Consider the following 21,083-nt stretch of genomic DNA (forward strand, 5'->3'; position numbering starts at 1 on the left):
AACCTAGCTCTGTGCGGGGCAGCCGGCCATCCCAGCTCGTAAGACCTTCAGTCACAAAATTCACTGGCGAGCCCAGAGCATCTCTCCAAAACGCTTTGTTGGCTGCATCGCCTAAGCCACGCCCACTGCTGTCCTCCTGGCCAATGGGGAAAGGGCACTGATGCCATGGTGCAAAGGCCCCTCTGGTCAATGGCAGGACTGGAGGAATTGGGTGGGGTTCTGCATTATCCCTCCCCCAAGGCGGCCCTTGACTCATCAGTATCGTGCCTGGGCTGACGCCAGCGGAGCCATGACCGGCTTAGGGCCGTTACGGGTTTTGTGAATGTAGATGATGCAGAACAAGCCAGGATTTCCACCCACAAAAGACTGGGCAAATGTGTTTTCTTCCTAAGCCTCATCTCAGCCACACTGAGCCACCCAACCACTGTTAGCCCCTCCCACTTCTGGTGTTAGCTCCTCCCATTAACCATAGGCATCCCTCAACCGTTCCTCCTTAAGGACATGCAGCCGTTGACCAAAATAGGGTCCCCCCACCAAAGTAAAGCAGAATAGAGGTGCTGCAAATTAAAACACGCCATTTTAGGGGAGTCTGCAATGCTAAATATCATATTGGCAACCTTTTTTATTATAACTTGAAAGGAGCAAATAAAGTCTGTTCTCAATGGATTTCCGGGACAGGTATATAAGGATTTTACATAAATGGGAAAAGAGCACATTATTAATTTCCTGCAAAATGGACCTTGCAGTGATGAATCATTTGGCATTTTCCCCGAACGTCTTAATGGTGCTTCATCACCTGCTTCTTTGGGGTAAGCCTAGTATTCAGAATGATTTTTCATTTGAGTTTAGTCTCTTTTACAACTTTTCCTATGTAATTGTGATGTACAACAGTTAAGAGAGGTGATTTACAATGAAAATAATTACACCGAGGGTATCAAAAGACTGCCAAACATCTATATTTAAATAATAATAAAAAAAGATGTTTGCTCCTTATTGTTCAGAAAGGCAGCCAGTTCCTCAAGTCAAAGGCATAAACGTTTGGCAGAAAGATACATAGCTGGCAGAGACGGGGCGAAAGAAAGTCAAGATGGTGGCCCCAAATCAAAGCAGCCATCTTGACTTTTCTGACCACCCCCCCAACCTCCTGGATATCCAGTGCCAACTTGGATGCAAAACAAGAAATGGCTTCCTTGTCTGAACACACCACACCACATCTTACAGCGGTCCCCAAAATGCCTTCAATGTCAATTTGACACCTTTGCATAAACCTGGCTCGCTTCCATAAGCAGATTCAATGCTCAAACAAATAATATTAATATAAAACTTTAAGAGGTTTCGGAGAGATTTAAGAAACAGGGAGAAGGCACGCACTGGGTTAGAACAAGAAATGGTCCCCAGCTGTTAGAAGTAATGATGCAAAGCACCGAAATATCATTCCTGTGACTCGCAAAATCCTCTCCAAGTCACCAAAGGAGGACCAGCCTAAAAGACAGCCCCCCCAAGTCAAGCACCCCGAGGGGTCAGACTCCCTCCCCCCCCAGCCCTGAGCATGGAGCGCAACCAGCACTGACCCTCATCCCCACATCACCATCCAAAGCCTCCCCCAAAATGATGGACCAGAATTTAGTAAAAAAAAATTATTATTTATTTGTTTTTAAAAAAGACCCAAAGCTTTTAAAGGACCAGATTTTCCAAGTGTGCGGAGAAACGCAGGCGTCTCTTCTACAATATACGTAGTAAAGTCTTCTAAGGGTATAGCAAAAAAGAAAAAAAATGGGGAGAGGGAGAGAAAGGGCCGTGCAGTTCTTGGGGCCAGATGAAATAGTCACCCAACAGCTGGTTTTCCCGGTCAAAAGAAACTTCTGGCAACACATCCCCGCGCATGAAAAGAAACTTCTCGCGGAAGAAGCCAACCCCCTGGGGCAGCAGCTTGCTACCAAGAGCTAATCAGTGCTTCTCAAAGGAGAGGAGGAGGCCTCCCAATGGGGTCCAAGCCCCATTTTTAGGCTCAGGACCCTTGATCCCAGGAGGCTGGAAGGTGGCTGTGGTGAAAGGAACAGAGAGGAAGAAGGCACCTGGCTTGTGTTCAGATGGGCTCCTGGACCCTGAAAATGAGGTCTTGGCATTTAGCCCCTCCCTCCTAGATCCAGAGGAGGTCCCAAGAAAGGAGCAGTTCACAGGTTTCATGGTCGGACTGGCTGCTTGGTCCACGAAGCACCAATGCCCAATCTTGGTATGCACCTCTCGCTAACAGAAAGATTTCTTCTTCTTCTTCTTCTTCTTCTTCTTCTTCTTCTTCTTCTTCTTCTTCTTCTTCTTCTTCTTCTTCTTCTTCTTCTTCTTCTTCTTCTTCTTCTTCTTCTTCTTCTTCTTCTTCTTCTTCTTCTTCTTCTTCTTCTTCTTCTTCTTCTTCTTCTTCTTCTTCTTCTTCTTCTTCTTCTTCTTCTTCTTCTTCTTCTTCCCCAGGAAGGGATCCAGTGGGGAACCTGAGGTATGAAGCATCTGTGAGTAGAGGCACATTTGCTCATCGCCTCAAGGGTCCTTCCTTCCTTGCTTGGATCAAGGGCGAGAAAGGAGGACAGAAGATGACCTCCTAATTTAGTGCAAAGTGTAGCAGATGAAGGCAAACTCTCCTGTCCCCCAAGAGCCGTGAAGAGAGTGAAGTCCCTGAGACATCGCTCTGGACCTGCAGTACAAATAAAGCATTTTTCCCTCCCACCCTCCCTCCCCGCAAGAGCTCAGAACAATCCCTAACCTTGGAGCAGCTCCCATCTTGGAGCTGTTCTGACCCCCTCTGAAGTCACAAATACTGTTGGCTTTTCTAGTCCAGTCAAGCATGGTGAACTCCAGGCTACCTAAATAATTTCAGTCCCAATCTGGTGTGTCCCTTGTAGGCACAGCAGAAGAGCAGGGTGGGATGTGACCATCCTCAGGAACCAAACTGGGGCTGAGCTTTCATGTCTACCCTACAGTCTAACCCCTACTGGCTTTCTTCTTCCATGTGGCTAGCCACAAACCCAACCAGCCACCATATCAGAAAGCACCCTTCCAAGGAATGTGGGTGCTTTGAACGTGGCAACAGATTGGCTTCCTCTCTTTCTGATCAAATCTCCACCATGCTCTCAGCCCTGGGTGGTGGGGTCAGAGTTGGGGGGGGGGGACAGACAGGAACAGGATGCCAATAGGCTGAGTGGACTTCAAGACTTGTCCTATCTTCTACGATGACTACATTATCACTATCCCACTGTCAGCCATCAGGGCCTGTGCTGTGTTGTGAAAGGGGATCAAGTTGATCCGCCGTGCTGTTCTTCTGGTGACCTTCGCCTCTCAAAGCAACAATTTGACCCCCAAAGTGAGATTTCCTGGTGCAAATAGGGAGGGGGCACTTTTCATTCCCAAAGAAAAGGGGAGGCTCCCTCCCCAGATCCCCGTTTCAATTCACCACCAACCACAGCTATTTCTTTTCTTTTTCATGAATGGAATACAGTAGGATTGGCTGTTGTGGACTTTTGTGTTGATATTCTGCCGAGTGACATCCTGAACCTAGTCCCTATGGATGTGTGGGACAGAAACACCCACCCAATGTAACTGGAGGGAGGAGGGTTGAGGGAGACAGTGTTTCCTGTGCCCAATGAAGTCTTGGGCCTCCCTATTTCAGGGAACCAAGAAGTTGCCCCAGGAATGTCTGTTCTGGCCCGCAGCATCTTTCCAGGGCACCAAGCAATTTTCCAAGGCTTTTCCTGTTCTCTGGAATCATTTACACAGGAGATGTGCTGATAGGGAACCACTGGGCCCTCTTCCCCAGAAGGAAGAAGCTGATGTCAACAGGGGCTCAAGCAGAGCTCATCAACCCCTGGAATAACCCTACATCATCTTTCCCAAACTGGTCTCTTCCAGGTGGTTTGGATCTGGCTCCTATCGTCTTCCAAACAGGTGATGGGAGCTCAGCCCAACATACTTGACATACGTCCAGCTGGAGAAACTGGTTTCACTCAAATGCTTTGCTGCATCGTATGCCTGGGAAACTGGTGTATCCAACTGTAAATCCGCGACACCAACTCAGGGACCAGGTCCACCCTATTCGTACTAGCAGTCAAGGAGAGGACATCTCATGAGGTTGTGCAAAACAAGGAGGTAGGTAATGATAGTCTCTCACTTTCACGAAGCTTCTGTGGATTGGAGTCGGCTGAAGCAACGCGTCTCAAGGTCCACCCTACTCTCTACAGCCCCACGTTACACAGAAGGGCCAGTCACATGAACCACAGCTCTCCCCTCTGTTTCTTCGTTATTTGTGGAACTGTTTCCTTCCCCCCCCCCAAAAAAAAGTTGAAAAGGTCTCTGGTAACAAAAATCCCTGTGTTGGACCACAGTAGTGCAAATGAGAAAGGCAATGTTCCTCCAGGGTCAGTCGAGCCTGGTCACTTCTTGAAGGGGAAGGAAGCGGCCTGGACTTTTAAGGCTGGGATGGGTCTAAAAGAAAAAGAAAGGTGACAAAAATCAGAACTTCCTTCAAAGAACCAGAAGGACAGCATCATCAAAGCTAGCCATGGTGAGCAACCAAGGATCTTGAATCCCATTTCACACATCACCCTCTTTCTGTACGTAGCATGGAAGCAACCACGCATTTCCAAAACGTTTCTCAATAGGAAGGTCCCCAAATGCATCCAGGGGGCCATTGGGAACACAGAAGGTTGAACCCCACAGACCTGGCCCTGATCCCCCTTCAGTGCAATTTGCACACTCTTGCATTTCTTTCCACTCACATTTCTGAAATACAAGCACCAGAATACAACACCTGCAGACATGGAAGCTGCTTCCACCATGTGATCTGAACAGCCAGTAATCTCTCACACAACGTCCATGCAGAACACGGGTAAAGGGCAAGGGGGAGGAAGTGGGGTTTCCCTGGAAGAGGCCCAGGGGCAAGGTCACACTCACCTTTGAGGCGGCGCTGGCCTGAGGGAGAGGGGGAAAAAGAGGCATGTTATTAACTTGAATGCCAAAGTCGTTTGCCGTTGGGTGCGAGCGTACGGTCAAAAGTCTCCCAACATTCCCACCTTTCTGACTCCCTCTTATTCTGCAAGTTTGTAAATTCTACATCCTAATCTTCAGGTTGCAGCAGCTTTCAAGACTAACTCTCGATTTTTCAGACGGAGAAGGGCAAGTTGGAAAACTGCCCTTTCCATTGTTCAACGGGAACAGGACTAGGACATTATTTTTTATTCATCCATATGTTATTTTTCAGAGAGTCAGTGTGGGGTAGTGGTTAAAGTGCTGACTAGGAACCAAGAGAGCACAGAAGCCAGCTGGGTGGCCTTGGGCCAGTCCCTCCCTTTCATCCTTACTCCACATCAGGCCTTGCAACAAGCTGCTGATAGACGAGCCCCTTGTCCCATCACGCACTGGGAGCTCTTCTGTAAGAACTTGGCGTGAAAAGAAGCGTGCCCTGCAACCTTGTGGGCCAATGGAAAAACCACAAAAGACGTTATTTTTCAGTTTGAGAATCTGGAGCCTCTGTGAAGCTCCCTTGGAAAATTAGCTTCTGCCAAGATAAACTTCGTTTCAGATCCTCTCCCGATCTCCCAATCATAAGAGTCACAACATGCGTTGGACTATAATTGCTGTAACTTTCCAGCCGAGAGTTAATGCTCACATCACCGGGGAGGAAATCCACAGAAGGCAAAAGATGGAGAAAGTGGACGATGGTGATGCAGGACTGGCAAATTTCTGCCCACTGACACGGCCTCCCTTTCCTCATCCCTTTCCAGCCCCCTTCCTCCATCAACAGGAAGGCATCGTCTTTCACGGCCAACTTACTTGAGAGGTTTTGAGAGATGGCTCAAGGCCCCAGTTCCTGCCGGCTTGGAGTTGGCAGGAGGGACCATGACCAGCAAGGCAGGACTCGGAGTTGATGCCACGTCTTTCGCCAGAAGAAGATGCCTTGGTAAGGGTTTGTAAGGCGGCCTGTGCTGCGGGTTGACCTAACAAGGGGGAAAATGCCACAAAACAGCAGTTGGGCAACAGCATTTGGAGCTGGTTGGATTCCGCGCACAGAACTTCCCTTTCTAATGGCTGCTGTAGGCCACGGAGACTTCCAACATGGTTTGTTATGCTAAGCCATAAATCAGGCGTGACCACGCTGTGGCCCGTGTGCCATTTGCATTTCCCCAGCACTCGAGACGGTGTCATTGATGAACAGCAGCAAAAAAGTCCAATGTTGATGGTGCAATTTTGGGGTTTTTTCCTTCCAAAATAAGGGGGGAAAGAGGAGCAGGGAAGTTCTAGGAGACCAAACTTGTCCAACCGTCTATGGGAAGTCAATTCCCACCTTTGAAAAGTGGCCATCTACTCTTACCGCCCCCCCCCCCAAAGTCCCTGAAACATGGAGCAATGAACTGGTGCTTCCCAGTCACCCTCTTGCCACCCTCAGGCCAAATTATCTGCACAGGGTTCAACATTTCGTGCAACGTGTGAATATGCTGAGCAACCGGATTGTGGTGGGCCAACCCCAGCCCAGGTTCTGGGCACCCTCGGAGGAGGCATCTGCAGGGGCATGAGGTGGGAGTGACGTCACATGCATCATGATGTCATCGTGCAAAAGATGCTGTGGTGCACATCACATCACAGGACTCGCGCTGGATGTTTCTGGCCCTTGGATGTATAACCTGCCTCCAGCAATTGTGGGTCCCAGAACTAACCCCCAGCCCATGGGGGAAATGGGAGCAGGCAACTCACCGGAGGAGGGCGGACAGGGGTGCTGGGGAGGGGCTTCTTCGGAGGGGGCAGTTTGGTGTGCCCACCAAACCCGGCTTTCAGAGGCATGGCAGGAGATTTGTGGAAAGGTGGTGGTGGAGGCCTGGAAGGTTTGAGGTCCCTCTGGAGAGGGGCTGAGGGGCCACAGCCAGGCCGCAGGGGCCGTACCACGTTGATGGGGTGGGGTGCTCCTTGAGGGGGGTTTGGCTTAAGCGAAGAAATGCCTCTTGCTGCCTGGAGAGAGAGAACAGAGAAGGGAGAGGGGCCATGAGGGTCCCTGGTGGAGATGGAGACCTTTCCCCCAAGAACGCAACGCAAAGGAGAAGCAGATCTCCAGACTCCCAGCCCTTTTGAGGACAAGGGATCTGCCCTTTGAACTGAAGAACTGGATCACAGATTCTTCCACTTCTCAAGCTGGAAGGGGCCCTTAAGGCCATCCAGGACACCCCCACCCCCAACCCGGCCCAATGCCAGAATCCAAATTCAAGTATCCCGGGTCATGGCTGTCTAGCCTTGGCTTGAACACATCCACACCACCTTTTGGGTTGCTGATTTCGCAATCAGACTGCTCTTTCAACGTTTTTGTAACCTTCGGTCGGAATAATCCTTCCGGTATCTTATGTCTGACTGTTCTGCGTCCTGCACGTGACTATACCTAACCCTAACAGAGATCCAGCAAGCTCACGGTTTGGGTGGGGTTTGGCTCCTGTGTCCCAGCTCATTAATTAAGCCACCTCTGGGAATCACTATCTGGATAGTTTCAGAGAATTCAGTCCTGTTGGCCCGGTCATGATATCAACATACCAGGGCCAAAGCAAAGCTATCGCTCAGAGCTTTGGGTTGAAGATCACTGCATCGATTTTATCACAAGGAATGAATTTTCAGAATTTTCAGCTTTCTGAATGGATCAGTAATTCGAATCCAAGCAGGTGCCAAGCTATTTAGGCTCAAGCCAATTTTATTTATTTATTTATTTATTTATTTATTTATTTATTTATCTATTTATTTATGTACTTATTTATTTGAATATCTATAGCCACCCATCTCAACCAAGGGACTCGTGGTTATCCAGCTTGCACATGGGCAGAACAGTGCAGAAGGGCTAATGGAGGAAAGACACGGAGTGAGTAGCCATGGCATATAAGGAGTTACATTTACTCTAAAGTCTAATTTGGAGAGGATCACTCGGTCAAGGTGGAAGAGGAGAGGAAGAATCGCTGAGCACAGAATGGGATAATCAGCCATCAACTGACCGCCAATGTGCTTGCGCTGAGCTGGGATGAGCTCATTTACCTGGCTGGTAGGGCTGGGCTTAGCTTTGCTAGAAGAGGAGATGTCCTGCAAGGTGAAGGCAGAGTTGGAATGACCTTTCTGATGAACAGCAACGCTCCTGCCAGACAAAGAGAAATAAAGAACAGGCAAGGCCCCTTCAGCGCTGGAAAAAATGAAGGTCACATTCAGGTCTGTACATGGTAAGCCTGACTTCAAATTCATGGTAAAGAAAGAAGAGTTAAACACAGCAGCATCCATGGGGAGGGGAAGGGGGTCAAAATCTGCAAGGTGGTGGGTGTGGCTCACGACTGAAGCCTGTGCAAAAGAGGTGGGGCTTCCACCATGAGTCTGCACCCGCCACTGTGCAAATCCTGACTCCCCCCAGCAGAAGTCCCTAGCTGGAGAACGTGATTCCTTGAATCGCTTCTCGCCCTACGAAGCACAACTGCCAGTTTTCTTTCATTATTATTACAGGTCGTCCTCGTTTAGCAACCACAATTGGGACAATTAATTTTACAGATGCAATCAGGGAAGAGACAGAAGAATAATTTAAAAAGGGGGGGGGAAGCAAACAAAATGAATAGAAAGGAGATTTACCAGCATCCCAAAGCTTGCCATTAAATTTCAAAATAACAGTTTCAGGCCAATTTCTCATGGTTTCACTGCCAAAGCAACCGACATTTTCCAGTAGCCAATGTTTTGGGTTTAAAAAAAAAACACTAAAGCATTACATCACATTTTGGAAACCAGTGGATTCCTGCGGAGATGTTTAAAGGCACCGTGGTGTCCAGAGGACCAACCCTGAGCAGAGTGAAAAATACTTCTGTGTGATATTTTGATATAATGGCAGCCTGACTTTTCAAGCAAGGATCTTTTCAAGGTTCTTACAAGGTTTGAGGGCAGAATGAATATTCCTCTGAGCCCCTTCCTTTTTTCCCATTGTAGCTGCTGCCCGTTTAATGTTTTCTCCACTGTCTTTTCTTCACTGAGATCAACGATTTCCAGTTTACAACAGAGTATGGGAACGCCAAATAGTAAAATAATTCTTGAGATGATGTTTTACATAATTAAGTTTACTGCCTTGAATGAATACCGTTGATTCTTTCAAGCACTGATCTCGACTTTGGCTGGGGCTATTCCCGTGTTCTCACAACTAGATCAGTTTAAGAGCTAAGCTTAGGCTGCGTTCCCACAACTTGATAAGGCAAGAGTTCACCTTGGGCAAGTTTGGGGTGGGGGTGAGAGTTGGTTTAGCCTACTGCACCAATCTGGGCTGTTGGGTGAGTTTATGGTTGAAGCGTGTTGTGTGAACAAGGCCCACAGGTGGATCAAGGGTGCCTTCCCATGAAAAATGGCCAGGTGGAAGAGTTATCCATGTAATAGACCTGCAACTAACAGTGTGAAGGAGAAAGTGGGCTTCATGGCAAGTATTTGGAAAAGACAGAAGAGAGGAAAAGGGCTCAGAAATTGTTAGGGAACTGCCCACCTGCACGCCTTCTGCCTCTTCCTTAAGCCCTGGACCCACTTGTTGAGCAGCGAACTCTCTCGTCTGTAGCAGGTGTAGAGCCCCAGGAGGAGAGCAAGCACGAACAGCAGGAAGATCACCAGCGAAGCTATCAAGATGGCTTCATAATCTGCAAGAAGATCCCCAGAGAAGGTCACACCTGCAGACTTCAGCTGCCCACACAGCCTGGCATCCATCCATCCATCCTTCATCCACAGATCCATCCTTCATAAGCTTTATCTCCACCTCAATCCCAAATAGATTCTAGGTGGCTGGGACTTGGCACTCAGAGGTACATCAAAGAACAGCAACATGGAACCACCACCACCCCTGCCGTGGGGAAAAGGCTCACTTATGGTTTGGCACAAACATCGCAAAAGTTGCATTCCACTGTTTTAACAGGTGTGAGCCAATACCTGCCCCGTTACTACAATGCATTTCTCAATCCTTCTCCCACTGGCCACTTTGCTCATTACCACTTCAATCGTTATGAGAAGTTCACCCAGCCCACATCAAACCAATCCTGAATGAAAAATGCAGGACAAACCAGTGGATAAAAATCCACAGAAAAAGAAAGGGACCAACCAGAGTTGTTTTGCCTGTCTGATCGGGAAAGAGAGACCTCCACTAGTGTCTTGTTAGGGGCAACAACTCGGTTCAAGAAACAGATCGGTAACCCCAACAGTTTAGGACGTTGCTCCGAATAGTTCTCTCCACTGGCTCTGGGCTCCCGCAGATCAGCTGGAAGTGCCACCCCCATGCAGCCGTGCAGACTAGCAGGGCAAACCCTGAACGATTCACTGCGTTTGAAGACCTAGATCTACTGACCCAGCAGGCCCAACAGAACCGGGAAACCTATTCCAGCATCCCTTGTGCATTTTCTCCTCGTCCCTGAGCCCCTCTGGGCCACCTCCTCTCAGTTGACCTGACTGCCCAGAGGAGGGCTGCATTCAAGGAGGAGGAGGAGGAGGAAGGGGGGGACTCACGGTCTTGCTGGACAGGGCCACTGTCGACGCTGCCTCCCAGCCCCGGTTTCTCACAGAAGGGGGGAGCCCAGTCGGCATCACAGTGACAGTTGTGGTTGCTGTTACAAACCTAAAACAGTCAGAGATTGTCTCACGTGAGCCTCGCGCTTGTTCCAGGGCTCTGGACGCAAGCACTGAGAAGGGCAGGAAGGCGAATATTGTCCTAAAGACTCCCACCCACCTGGTTCTGCCCAGGGTAGGATGTCTTCCTCAAGCCTCCTGAGTTCCTTTTCTTCCCACCCCTCCCTTGCAATGTTGACCAGCAAAGCCTCGTTGCATGGATCATTTTTCGTTTCTTTTTTTAATGAGTGGAGAGGTCCTAAAGAAATAAATAAGCAAGCAGCCAAGGTACATTCTCCTTTCTTCTTTTTAAAATGAGAGGCGGACAGGCAGGAACCTTAAAGAAAGGGGCCCTTCTGATTACCTATCTCACATCAGTGAGCAGCCTACAGACTGTTCTTAATTTCCTGCCTTGGCCAAACCTGCACCTTACGTGCAACCCAAATGTTGTGGGGCCCAGGCAGCAAAAGCTACTTAGCGGGTGCCGATCTGGAAAGTCTAGCGACAGGCTGAGGCACAAACTCTCTGCAGAATCCCTGCAGCCTCAGACGAAGCGTGGGAAGATACCACCGGCCCTCACCGCCGCTCGCTTCAATTGCTATTATTCCACAGAGGAGCACCTTTTAGGGCACTGAGTGAAGCTGTTGACAGACAGTGAGCTAATCCTCTTCTGTCAGAGAGTCAGGAGGCGACCTTGGCAGAGGTCTGTAGGACCCATCCCCAGGCAAAAGGGGCTGAAGCATTTGTAAGGTCCAGAACATCCAGCTGAAGCCAGGAAGGGCTGAGACAGACCCCTCCCTGATTCGCAGGAGTATAAGAAGGGGGAGGAGGTCCGGCACAATCCGACTTGCAAGATGCTGTTGTTCTAGCCCATCTCAGTAAAAGTAGCTTTAGTCTCCCTGTAGAGTTGATTGCCTGGTCTGGTCTACTGACAGAAATCACACCGAGTGAGTTTTCTCTGCCAGATCAGCCGGGGACCTGTTTGGGAAGGCTACCGCTCTGACTGACAAATCCATCTCACATTCAGCATGGAAGGGCGAAGATGCCCGAGATTAGTCATCCATGAGGCTGCTAGCGAGGGGGCCGCAGGCAGAGCCCCCAGAGACACACGCAAAAGGGTTTAACCGGCTTGCGCAGGCAGAGTCCGCCACCTGCCTCCAGGTCAGAGATGCCCTATTGTTTGAAGATTGTTTGAAAATTGCAACGCATTAAATCAACGCTTCGTCTCGTTTTTCCCTCAGCGTCCCCCTCAGAGAAGATCGGCATCGAAAGCAAAGGCTGTGGCTGCTTACTCACCCCGTGGCCGTGACACTTAGAGATGCATTTATCCAGTTCAAAAAAGGAAGCGTTCTGACACCGCTGGTCTTTGCACACCTGCAAGGAAAATCCCCCCCCCCAGTCAGATTAGCTAATGAGAAGGAGTGCTCTGAACTGATTTTGGAAGCAGTTGTGATTAGACAGGTCAGATTGATTGATTGATTGTCATCAAATCAGTGTTGACGCTTAACAACCACCTAAATAGATTTTCTCCATGACAATCTGTCCCTAACTTGGTCCTTTAGGTCTTCCAACACCCATCACCACTGGAGACATGCCTACTTTGGGACGCATTGTACTTGAGATAGAGGGCTCTCTTTGCGTGCCATCAAAGGCCCACGTGGACCTTGGCTGAGTGAAAGGCTGATCCCACCACCACCACCACCACCATGCACTTCAAAGGAAGACAGAATTTATAGCAATCAAGCAATGGTTAAGAGGTCACCAGGACATGGAGACTTTTATTTACCATTCAGTTCTCTGATGCACAGGTATGAAAGCAGACAGACATGTAATTCTCCCTCTGGTGTCACCACATCTCCTCAGTCAGGAGGTTTATGGTCTGAATGTCTCTCAGTGGGACTCACTGGAGTTCCACCCTCCATCCAGAGCTCTGTTAGCACAACTGGGAGAGAGACTGTTTCTGTTCCATGGAGCTTCTAATTTAATCCCAATGGCACCCAATAGTGCTGAGGACAGTGCACACTTGATGCTTACTAGGTCAGGAAAAGACCTCCCTTCCTCTCCCTCCCTCCCTCCCTCCCTCCCTCCCTTCCTTCCTTCCTTCCTTCTCCCTTTTTTCTCTCTTTCTACTTCCCTCCTTCTCCATTTCCTTCCTTCCTTCCTTCCTTCCTTCCTTCCTTCCTTCCTTCCTTCCTTCTCCCTTTTTTCTCTCTTTCTACTTCCCTCCTTCTCCATTTCCTTCCTTCCTCCCTCCCTCCCTTCCTTCCTTCCTTCCTTCCTTCCTTCCTTCCTTCCTTCCTTCCTTCCTTCCTTCCTTCCTTCCTTCCTTCCTTCCTTCTCCCTTTTTTCTCTCTTTCTACTTCCCTCCTTCTCCATTTCCTTCCTTCCTCCCTCCCTCCCTTCCTTCCTTCCTTCCTTCCTTCCTTGGCAAGCACCTCAAGTAGAAGTAATTCTTCCAAGCAAGATTATCTCAGAGTTTTCTTTAACAAGATTTATTGGGATGGAAGGGACAGGTTACAAGAATTCTGGTTGCCAATTTAGAACCAATTTTTTTCCCTTAACAGATCAGGGCAGAGACTTTCTTGCCAGGGTTTTTCCTGTGACACAAGAAGGTTGTTCCTTTCACTGATCATGGAGGAGACTGCAGGTGGCTATTTACAAAACCATCTCCTATATCCTGAGCACTTTGTGCACTCACACAGATATAGATACACAGAGATGCAGACACAGAGATGCAATTAGGATGATCCTGAATTACTTTTTCTAGCATAGCATATCATAAAAGCCCAGACAGTTTGCTGAGTTTATGACAACTGTGGCAACTGCATGAAATGTGCTGTGCAGATATGACCTATTGCATCATGAAAAAGAGAGGTTGGAAAATGTAGTGGTTGCACTTTCCCCTTCTCCTGAGGTTGCATCAAGAAAGGACTCACCAACCCATTCCCACACTTGGTCCCTGTCATCACGAGGCCCGGGTCGGACAGGTCTCCCTCATCATCCTTGGTGGCATAGACCAGGGTTCCTCGGCACTTGATCTCCTGCCCGTTAAACCGGATGGTGGTGTCCATGGAGATGGTGTTGGTCCCTTTGGGCTTGGCAGCTGAGCTTTGACACTGGATCTTTCCACACTTGGCATCTCTGGAAGGACAGAAAATGTCCTATCAGGAAGAGAATCAGAAGACTCAAGGGACAGGATCCCTTGCATCCATCCAGATGGCCCCGCAAACCCAAATATCAAGGAATGAGAATGAACAGGAGTCAAGCCAGGAAGCACAATCACAAGCTGTGGAAAGCACCAGGGTCCCTCTCCAGTTACAGAGTCATGGAAAGGATGGGTGGGTAGGGACCACTGAGGTCATCTACTCCAACCTTCTCCCCAGGGCAGAAATCTACTATACCTGTGCTGAAGGGAAGTCTGGGCTGCGAAAGGTAAAGCAAGAAGCAAACTTTTGGGGCCCCTTAACTGTGATGGATTCAGATGGGGAATGGGAAGCTGCAGGCTGATGATGTTGCAAAAACCATCTTACTTGGCAACACCTGGAAGTCAAAGACAAGGCTCCCAAGAACGAACATCTGGATACCTCTGCCGATACACGCTCACCTCTTGGCACACTTCACGTAGTTGCCGTGCCTGTCCTTCCCACAGTTGCCGTACATGTCACCAGCCTTGTTGACATCCTGGAAGCAGGCATCCGGGGCCGGCGAAGCTCCTGTGGGGCGAGAGAAGATCTGATTTAGCGCTGGAAATATTTCTGTGGTGTTCTGCCATCCAGGCATGGAGCAAAATATTAAAATACCCCCATCTCCCTCCTCCTCCTCCTCCTCCTCCTCCTCCTCCTCCTCCTCCTCCTATTTTATAGTGGTGGCATCATTAGGAGCAAGGCTCAGGAGTGGGATCTTCAGTTGGAGCCCCCAAGATTCCTGCAGGAACTCTGGGGCTTGTGGGATCAACTCCTCTGGCAGATGCTTGCAGGGGGGCTAAATTTGAGTGACCAGGATTGGAGCTAATGGAAGCCCTCCTAACCAACCGAATGCTTCTGCTTTTCCCAGACACCCAGAAGAAGCCTCCAGGGCTCTCATGGGCATGGTAGTCCTGCCCCCTTGGTAACATGGGCTTGGGTCTCCCTTGCTGGGCCCCCACAGGAGACACAAAAGCCCGCTTCACACAGGCCGTGCTCAGCTAACTTCCTTAACCTGGTTGATGGCATTTGCCCTGCCTGTTACACTTGGCTACTGCTTCCCTCGCTCAGGTTGGCATGTGGTGTTGTGTGAACGCAATCCCTTTGGTTAATTTAGGGTTCACTGTATTGTGGGAACTGAGAAAATAGGAAAGCTGAGCGACCACGTGAAAGCCCAGGTAGACACTGCAGGACTTGGTTTTCAGAGACTAGATTCCCACAGCTTCCAAATCTCTTTTGCTCCCTCTTCAGCCAACTAAGCCAGTGGCAGGGAGTTCCCCAGGCTAGGATGGAGTGTGCAAAAAGGAACTTTCTTCTGCCTGCCCCAAATCACTCGCCCATCACTTACTTTCTGCACATCACTGATCATTTCAGAAAGCCCCTTCACCAATCAGTTCTCTCCTAAACTAGACTAAAACAAACTTCAACGTTTCAGCTTCTTTGGTCATTCTTTCGAGCATCTTTTCCGTTCCGTGGAAACTTCTGGAAGCAGCACCTTGCACGGAGAACATGGCACACACAACGCACTGCGCATTGATGTGCCAAGCTGTTTTTTTTCCCCCCATGTTGCAACAGCCTTGGGATACAGGATGCAACGACTCTTTTTATTTATCTGTGCTAGATTTCAGGGTGATGTTGCATTCCGTCCTGGTTTCAGTGAGGGTTTCAATATTGCTTTTACAAACTCCCTGGTGGGCTTTCAGTAAAACTAAAAATAAGAACAATACACTCAAATTTTGAGCAGCCTAATTACACAGAGTGCAGACACGCGCACGCGCACGCACACACACACGTACACCTGTTAGCTTTATGCACCCCAAGGGCCTTTGCACATCCTAACACTTGGGGACCCAGGACCGTAAGAGCCTTAAAAGCAGATCAACTCAGGAGAAACGAATTGCATTCTTGCTTTGATTGTTTTTATGGCGTGTTGCTTTCGTACCACTGTTGTGAGCCACCCAGAGTTGTGTCACTTAGGACGGGGGAGCAGTGTAAGTCAAACAAATGCATAAATAGCCTGCAAATGCCCCACTGCATTCGTCTGGTCCAGCCTAACCGTGGAATCTGAGCAGCTTCTGTGGCAGGACCAAGGTTGTACCACGCACGCTGCAGTACCCAAAGTGTCCAGGTGGTGGTGCCTGTCTCCCAACCAAAAGGAGAACAGGATATCACGGGGACCGTGCCCACAAAGGAACACAGGAGCATAGCACATACGGTGATGATGGATTACATGCCACCAAGTTGGTGTCCAATCTTAGCAACCACATAGATAGATTTTCTCCACAAATGGTATGTGTGTATGTATGTGTACGCACACGCACACACACACACACACACACACACACACGGCTGCCATCAAAGGTTTGTCTGGCTAATTCCAGGTGCTTTACATGTCCCTGGCAGTCCTTATTCCACGATGTCCAGAGGAAGGGGCTGTATCTGAGTGGGAGCGCTCTCTTTGTCTGCAGAAAATCCCAGGATCAATTCAAAGCGCCGCTGGTTAAGGCTGGGGAAGAATCCCACCAGGGGCTTTGCAGTGCATCTGCCCGTCAGTGTGGGAGCAATGCAGTTAAGTCCCTTCCACCAGCCTCTTCCTCTGCCAAGAGGAGGCTCACCTAACCAAGGATGGGCATTCTTCTCGGAGCGGACCCTGGCGAAAAGCTACTGTCTGAAAGAGTGCCAGAGGGAAGGGGGTCCTCACCTGGTCCCCACAGCTGGATGCACTGTTGATGGTGGGTCATGCACATGCCATTATTACAGTATTCTCCATCGGAGCAGGTTGAGCCATCCAGCAAGTAGACATTGGCAGGACAATAAGGTGAAGCACCAGTACAATATTCTGGGAGGTCGCATGATCCAGCTGGCTCTCGGCACATGGTCCCGGCTGTCTTTAGCTATGGAGGCCACAGGGAAGAAAGAGACAGAGAAGTTTCCACCATAGCGGTAACAATGACCCAAGATTCACATCCTTCATCTCAGCCATCTTTGATGGGACATGGAGAACCCTGGTTCTGCCACAGACAGAGCTGTCATGCAGGAAAGTACAGCCATGGGAGCACCATTGATGCCCACAACCCTCTGAAGACCTCTAGAAGTGATGGCCATATGACCTAGACCAGCCTTGATCACTTCTTCCATGCAAAAATATCTGATATGCTGGACTAGGGAAGCTGGACTTTGGACCTCAATGGCTTATTCTCCATGCTGCTGTAGCAGCTTGCTGGAGGACGGAACTGGCGGTAGAAGGTGACATAGCACCTACCAACTCAGACTGAGGGACCGCAACAGGAAATAGACATTACTGAGGTCCAATACACCAGTTGGAGGTGCTGGATGTAACAGTTCCTTCCAAGGCCGGTGTAGATTCAGGAGGTTGTTATATGAACAGCCAGCTGCCCTATGATCGGTGAAAAGATCTGCTTCCTCAACAGATCACAGGAAGACGGTTAGAAAAAACAATCAGAATGTCTCCACCATCATCTACAAGGTGATCTATTCCTTTTAAACGGGGAATGCTTCAGTTGGTGGATTGCCCATCCCTTTCTTCTCAATAGATCTTGCTGAAGAGAATTCAGTGAGGATCGTGCTTAGATTTGGGCGCAAGCAACTGAAAAGAATCAGACGCTGGGAATTCCAGTCAGCAATATCTCACCCGCTACAGATGCCAGGCCACCAAGAGCAGGGGAAGAAAAAACAAACAAACATAGGCATTGCTTAAGATTTTTCTTTCCTCTTCATGGGAAACAAAAATGTGCCAATTATTCTCTTTTATATCTGTATCAGAGCCCAAGTTTGGGATTGAGGATGGCACATGAAATGCCTCCACTTTTGTATTTTGCATTTATGATGCCTGCTTTTACAGGTAGTCCTCGCTTAATGACTGCCTTCTTTAGTGACCATTCAAAGTTATGACAGCACTAAAAAAGTAATTTTACGATCGGTTCTCAGGCTTCCGACCTCGCAGCATCCCTGCGGTCACTTGATCGCCATTTGCGTGCTTCACAGCCAGCTTCCAACAAGCAGAGTCGATGGGGAAGCCAGCAGGAAGCCGGCAGTCACATGATGTTGCACTTAACGACCATGGCAGAAATGATGTCGTAAGTCTGTCGCAGTCACGTGATATCTTGCTTAACGACCACGTTGCTTAGCGACAGAGTTGCTGGTGCCAATTGTGGTTGTTAAGCCAGGATTACCTGTAGTGTTTTTCCATCTCCTAAGGATTATTCTTTTTTTATTATTATTACTGTTAGAGCATGAAAAGCCCCTCTTTTTAATTCCAGGCATAAAAGACTGGATTTCAGAGATGTGTGATTTAGCCACGTTTGAGAAAATTATATATTCAGCTAATCAGAAAATGTCACATTACCTCTCCCTTTGGGGAAAAACTTTTGAACAGGCTTGGTCCATATTCAAAGCTCAGTTTTTCTTTTTAAAGGTTTCCAAAATCAGGAGAACTTAGGATATCGTAGCGGTTACAGTTTTTGCTCGCTTGTCTGCGTAAAAATCCTTTTATGGATTTTCTCGTGGTTTAAAATTCTTCTTTGTTTTTGGAGATGGTAAACTGCTTGTTTTTATTCTATATGGTTTTATGTATGTCCCTTTGAAAACGGATCGATAACAGTATTGAGGTTTGGGTGAAAAAAGTAAAATAAAAATAAACGAAATCTGTGGCGACTCGGACTGCAGGAGGGCCAAAGGCCAAATTCTGCAAAGAGGTTGCCAAATTTTCCTGGAGCCCATCACAAGCCTCTAGAGCAGTGTTTCTCAACCTTTGCAACTTTAAGATGCTGGCTGGGGAATTCTGGGAGTTGAAGTCCACCCGTCTTAAAGTTGCAAAGGTTGAGAAACACTGCTCTAGAGCAAAGAGCCCTCTCATAGGCAGTTTTCAGCCTGGGAGGGGCTGTGGTGCGATTTCCTGCAAAAAGCCACAGATTTTTCTTCAAAGGCTCCGAGAAGGGAGGGGGGGAAGCCTTGAGTAGTTAGTCTCTAAAGATTACAGGGAGTCCCCAGTTTAAGAACGAGTTAAGGGCTGTCCCCAAGGGCTGTCCTTAAGTCAAATTTGTATGTAAGCCGCAACAGCATTATTGTATAAAACTGTATAAGCAGCATTGTGTAACGAACTCGGACCATTGTGTATTTAACTTGAATCACTGTGTATTTAACTCGAATTATGCTACAGTAGGCTCTGTTCTTAACTATGGGTCATCCTTAAACCGGGCGTTCTTAACCCAGGGACTATCTATATATAGATCAGTGTTTCTCACCCTTGGCAACTTTAAGATGGGTGGACTTCAACTCCCAGAATTCCCCAGCCAGATACCCTGTTCAAAACAGTCTGAGATCTTGTGCAACAGCCACATTGCAGAAGATTGTTGCAATCTCACACCAGCCCTCAGAAGGTTGCTCATCTTAGGAAATACCAGGAAAGGTCTTTTTTTCTCATTTCAATTCCCATTTACAGGTGGTCCTCGTTTAGCAACGGCCTTGTTTACGACCGTTTGCAGTGGCGACGGTGATGAGAAAGTAACTTTCCAACCAATCCTCGCACTGACAACCTTCACAGGTCTGTAAAGCACAGGAAAGCTGAAGTAAAATTGTAAAATCGTGATGTTCCACTTAGTGACCGCTTCGCTTAACAACTGAGTTGCCGATCCCACTTGTGGTCGCTAAACGAGGACTACCTGAATTGAAAGGTCTGATTTCCATTTCCACCCCAATCTGGAGAGGGTTAGACCCTTTGGCCCCGAGAGTCCCCATGCTCCACAGCCTTCGCCTGAAAAACCCTTTATTACCTTGCAGGAATTACAACACTCCCCGTGGGCGCACTCAGCTCCAGCTTTCAGCGTGCAATTCTGGGGGTTACAGCAAGGGTTTGTGCACTCCTGAAAAAGAGGGTGCATTTTTTTTTCACTCAGCATCTACTGTATATCTAACGCACAGGATTGGGCGGCTGGGAAGCCCAGCACATTCATCGGGTCTCTGCTGAAAATGCTACGCGTTTTTGCCACCCAATGCAAACACCCAGCACATCTGGCCAGTCGGTGGTTCCATATATAGCGTGAGCCCAGGCAGTGAGTTAATTAGTACCCAGGGCTACTAAATGTATGAGGTGAACGCCATCTGCAACATTTATTCACTTAGTTATGAAATGCATCAGGGCTGCGGCATCGTCCAAGGCCACAAAGGGGTTTGCAGGGGACACCCAGCAACTGGATTTGAAGCCAGAAGCTTCCAGGAAGTCAATGCAGATCACGATGCAGTGATGTAACACGGGCATACCGAGGGGTGCCCAGCACCACAAGTGTGGCTGCATCCTGGGCCAAATACGGCTTCTGGATGGTCTTCAGGGCAGCCCCACGCAGAATGCATGTCAGCAATCCAGGCAGCAGGCACCCAAGGCGTTTGATACTACTTTCGAGCCCTTTTGCAAACCAAAAACTACAGCACTCAAGGAAAGGCAAAAACAATATTCAGCAAGAGCCACAAAACCCCAGAACTGTAATAGAAATCAGCCACAGACTCAACATTTAATCTAAAATGCCTCAAAGGAAAAAGCGGGTTTGGTCCGGCGCCCGGCCAACGGGGCGTCTGCAGGAGGGAAGGGGGTCAAGAAAGGTCCAGGAGGTGATTGCACAGTCACGGTGGACCTCCTGACTCTTGGGACACGCCCACGCCCGCCACGGCTGCCCCGAGGCTGATCCCTGACCCTCGCTGGCACGACAAAAATGCCCCCTTAGGAACATGGGCCCCCACGTGGGAAGGCTACCATGCAGCATGAGCGAGGTGCATCTTCACCGCCCCCCCCCCGCTGCCCCCTCGGATTTGCTCCATTTGGGTTCTGCCCCTCCCTGGCTCACCACGAGGCTCGCCTATCGCCTGGCTCCCAGACCGCCTCTGCCCCCAGCCCTCCCCTTGCTTCCCGACGCCGGCCCCGCCACCCCCTACCTACCTCGGTCTCCCCACAGTCACATTCCTCCCCTTCCTCCAGGAATCCGTTGCCGCACTTCTTGCCCACCACCAAGTCCTTGGTGTCCGGCATGTTGAACAGACAGGCGCCCCCCCCCTTCTGGAAGTAGCTTTCCAGTTGCCTGCGGCTGCAGGAGCTGAACACTCGGGGGAAGGGGTGGCTGGAGAGGGGGAAAGAGAAGACGCCGACTCAGGGCGAGAGCGGGCTTTTGCCGAATTTAGCTAGCTGGTCAAAATCCAGGACAGGACGCCGGGTTTCAGGACATTTCAACATGATGGTTTTGTCTCCACATTGGTAGAAGTGTCTGGGGTTGGATCCAT

At 49.1% G+C, this 21,083-nt stretch overlaps 1 protein-coding gene across 3 annotated transcripts in view; it reads right to left on the reverse strand.

Annotated features, from left to right (window-relative positions):
• Positions 1 to 1,792: 1,792 nt before the first annotated feature.
• The window catches only part of ADAM33 (ADAM metallopeptidase domain 33), a 68,477-nt gene continuing 49,186 nt past the window's right edge, over positions 1,793 to 21,083 (reverse strand). For all 3 annotated transcript variants that reach the window (XM_088133219.1, XM_088133220.1, XM_088133218.1), the window contains 13 exons: positions 20,746 to 20,923; positions 19,589 to 19,678; positions 16,498 to 16,690; positions 14,219 to 14,327; positions 13,551 to 13,755; positions 11,911 to 11,988; positions 10,516 to 10,624; positions 9,512 to 9,659; positions 8,047 to 8,143; positions 6,736 to 6,987; positions 5,818 to 5,981; positions 4,939 to 4,956; positions 1,793 to 4,470 (listed from right to left, as the gene is read on the reverse strand). In XM_088133219.1, coding sequence (XP_087989345.1) covers positions 4,419 to 4,470; positions 4,939 to 4,956; positions 5,818 to 5,981; positions 6,736 to 6,987; positions 8,047 to 8,143; positions 9,512 to 9,659; positions 10,516 to 10,624; positions 11,911 to 11,988; positions 13,551 to 13,755; positions 14,219 to 14,327; positions 16,498 to 16,690; positions 19,589 to 19,678; positions 20,746 to 20,923 — 1,693 coding nt within the window. In that variant the 3' untranslated portion in view covers positions 1,793 to 4,418. The remainder of the gene's footprint in view (positions 4,471 to 4,938; positions 4,957 to 5,817; positions 5,982 to 6,735; positions 6,988 to 8,046; positions 8,144 to 9,511; positions 9,660 to 10,515; positions 10,625 to 11,910; positions 11,989 to 13,550; positions 13,756 to 14,218; positions 14,328 to 16,497; positions 16,691 to 19,588; positions 19,679 to 20,745; positions 20,924 to 21,083) is intronic.

The sequence above is a fragment of the Python bivittatus genome, unplaced genomic scaffold, assembly GCF_059951505.1.
Source record: "Python bivittatus isolate LINGU-HERP-01145 unplaced genomic scaffold, Pbiv_v1 ctg000070_np1212, whole genome shotgun sequence".
Taxonomy (NCBI): Eukaryota; Metazoa; Chordata; class Lepidosauria; order Squamata; family Pythonidae; genus Python; species Python bivittatus.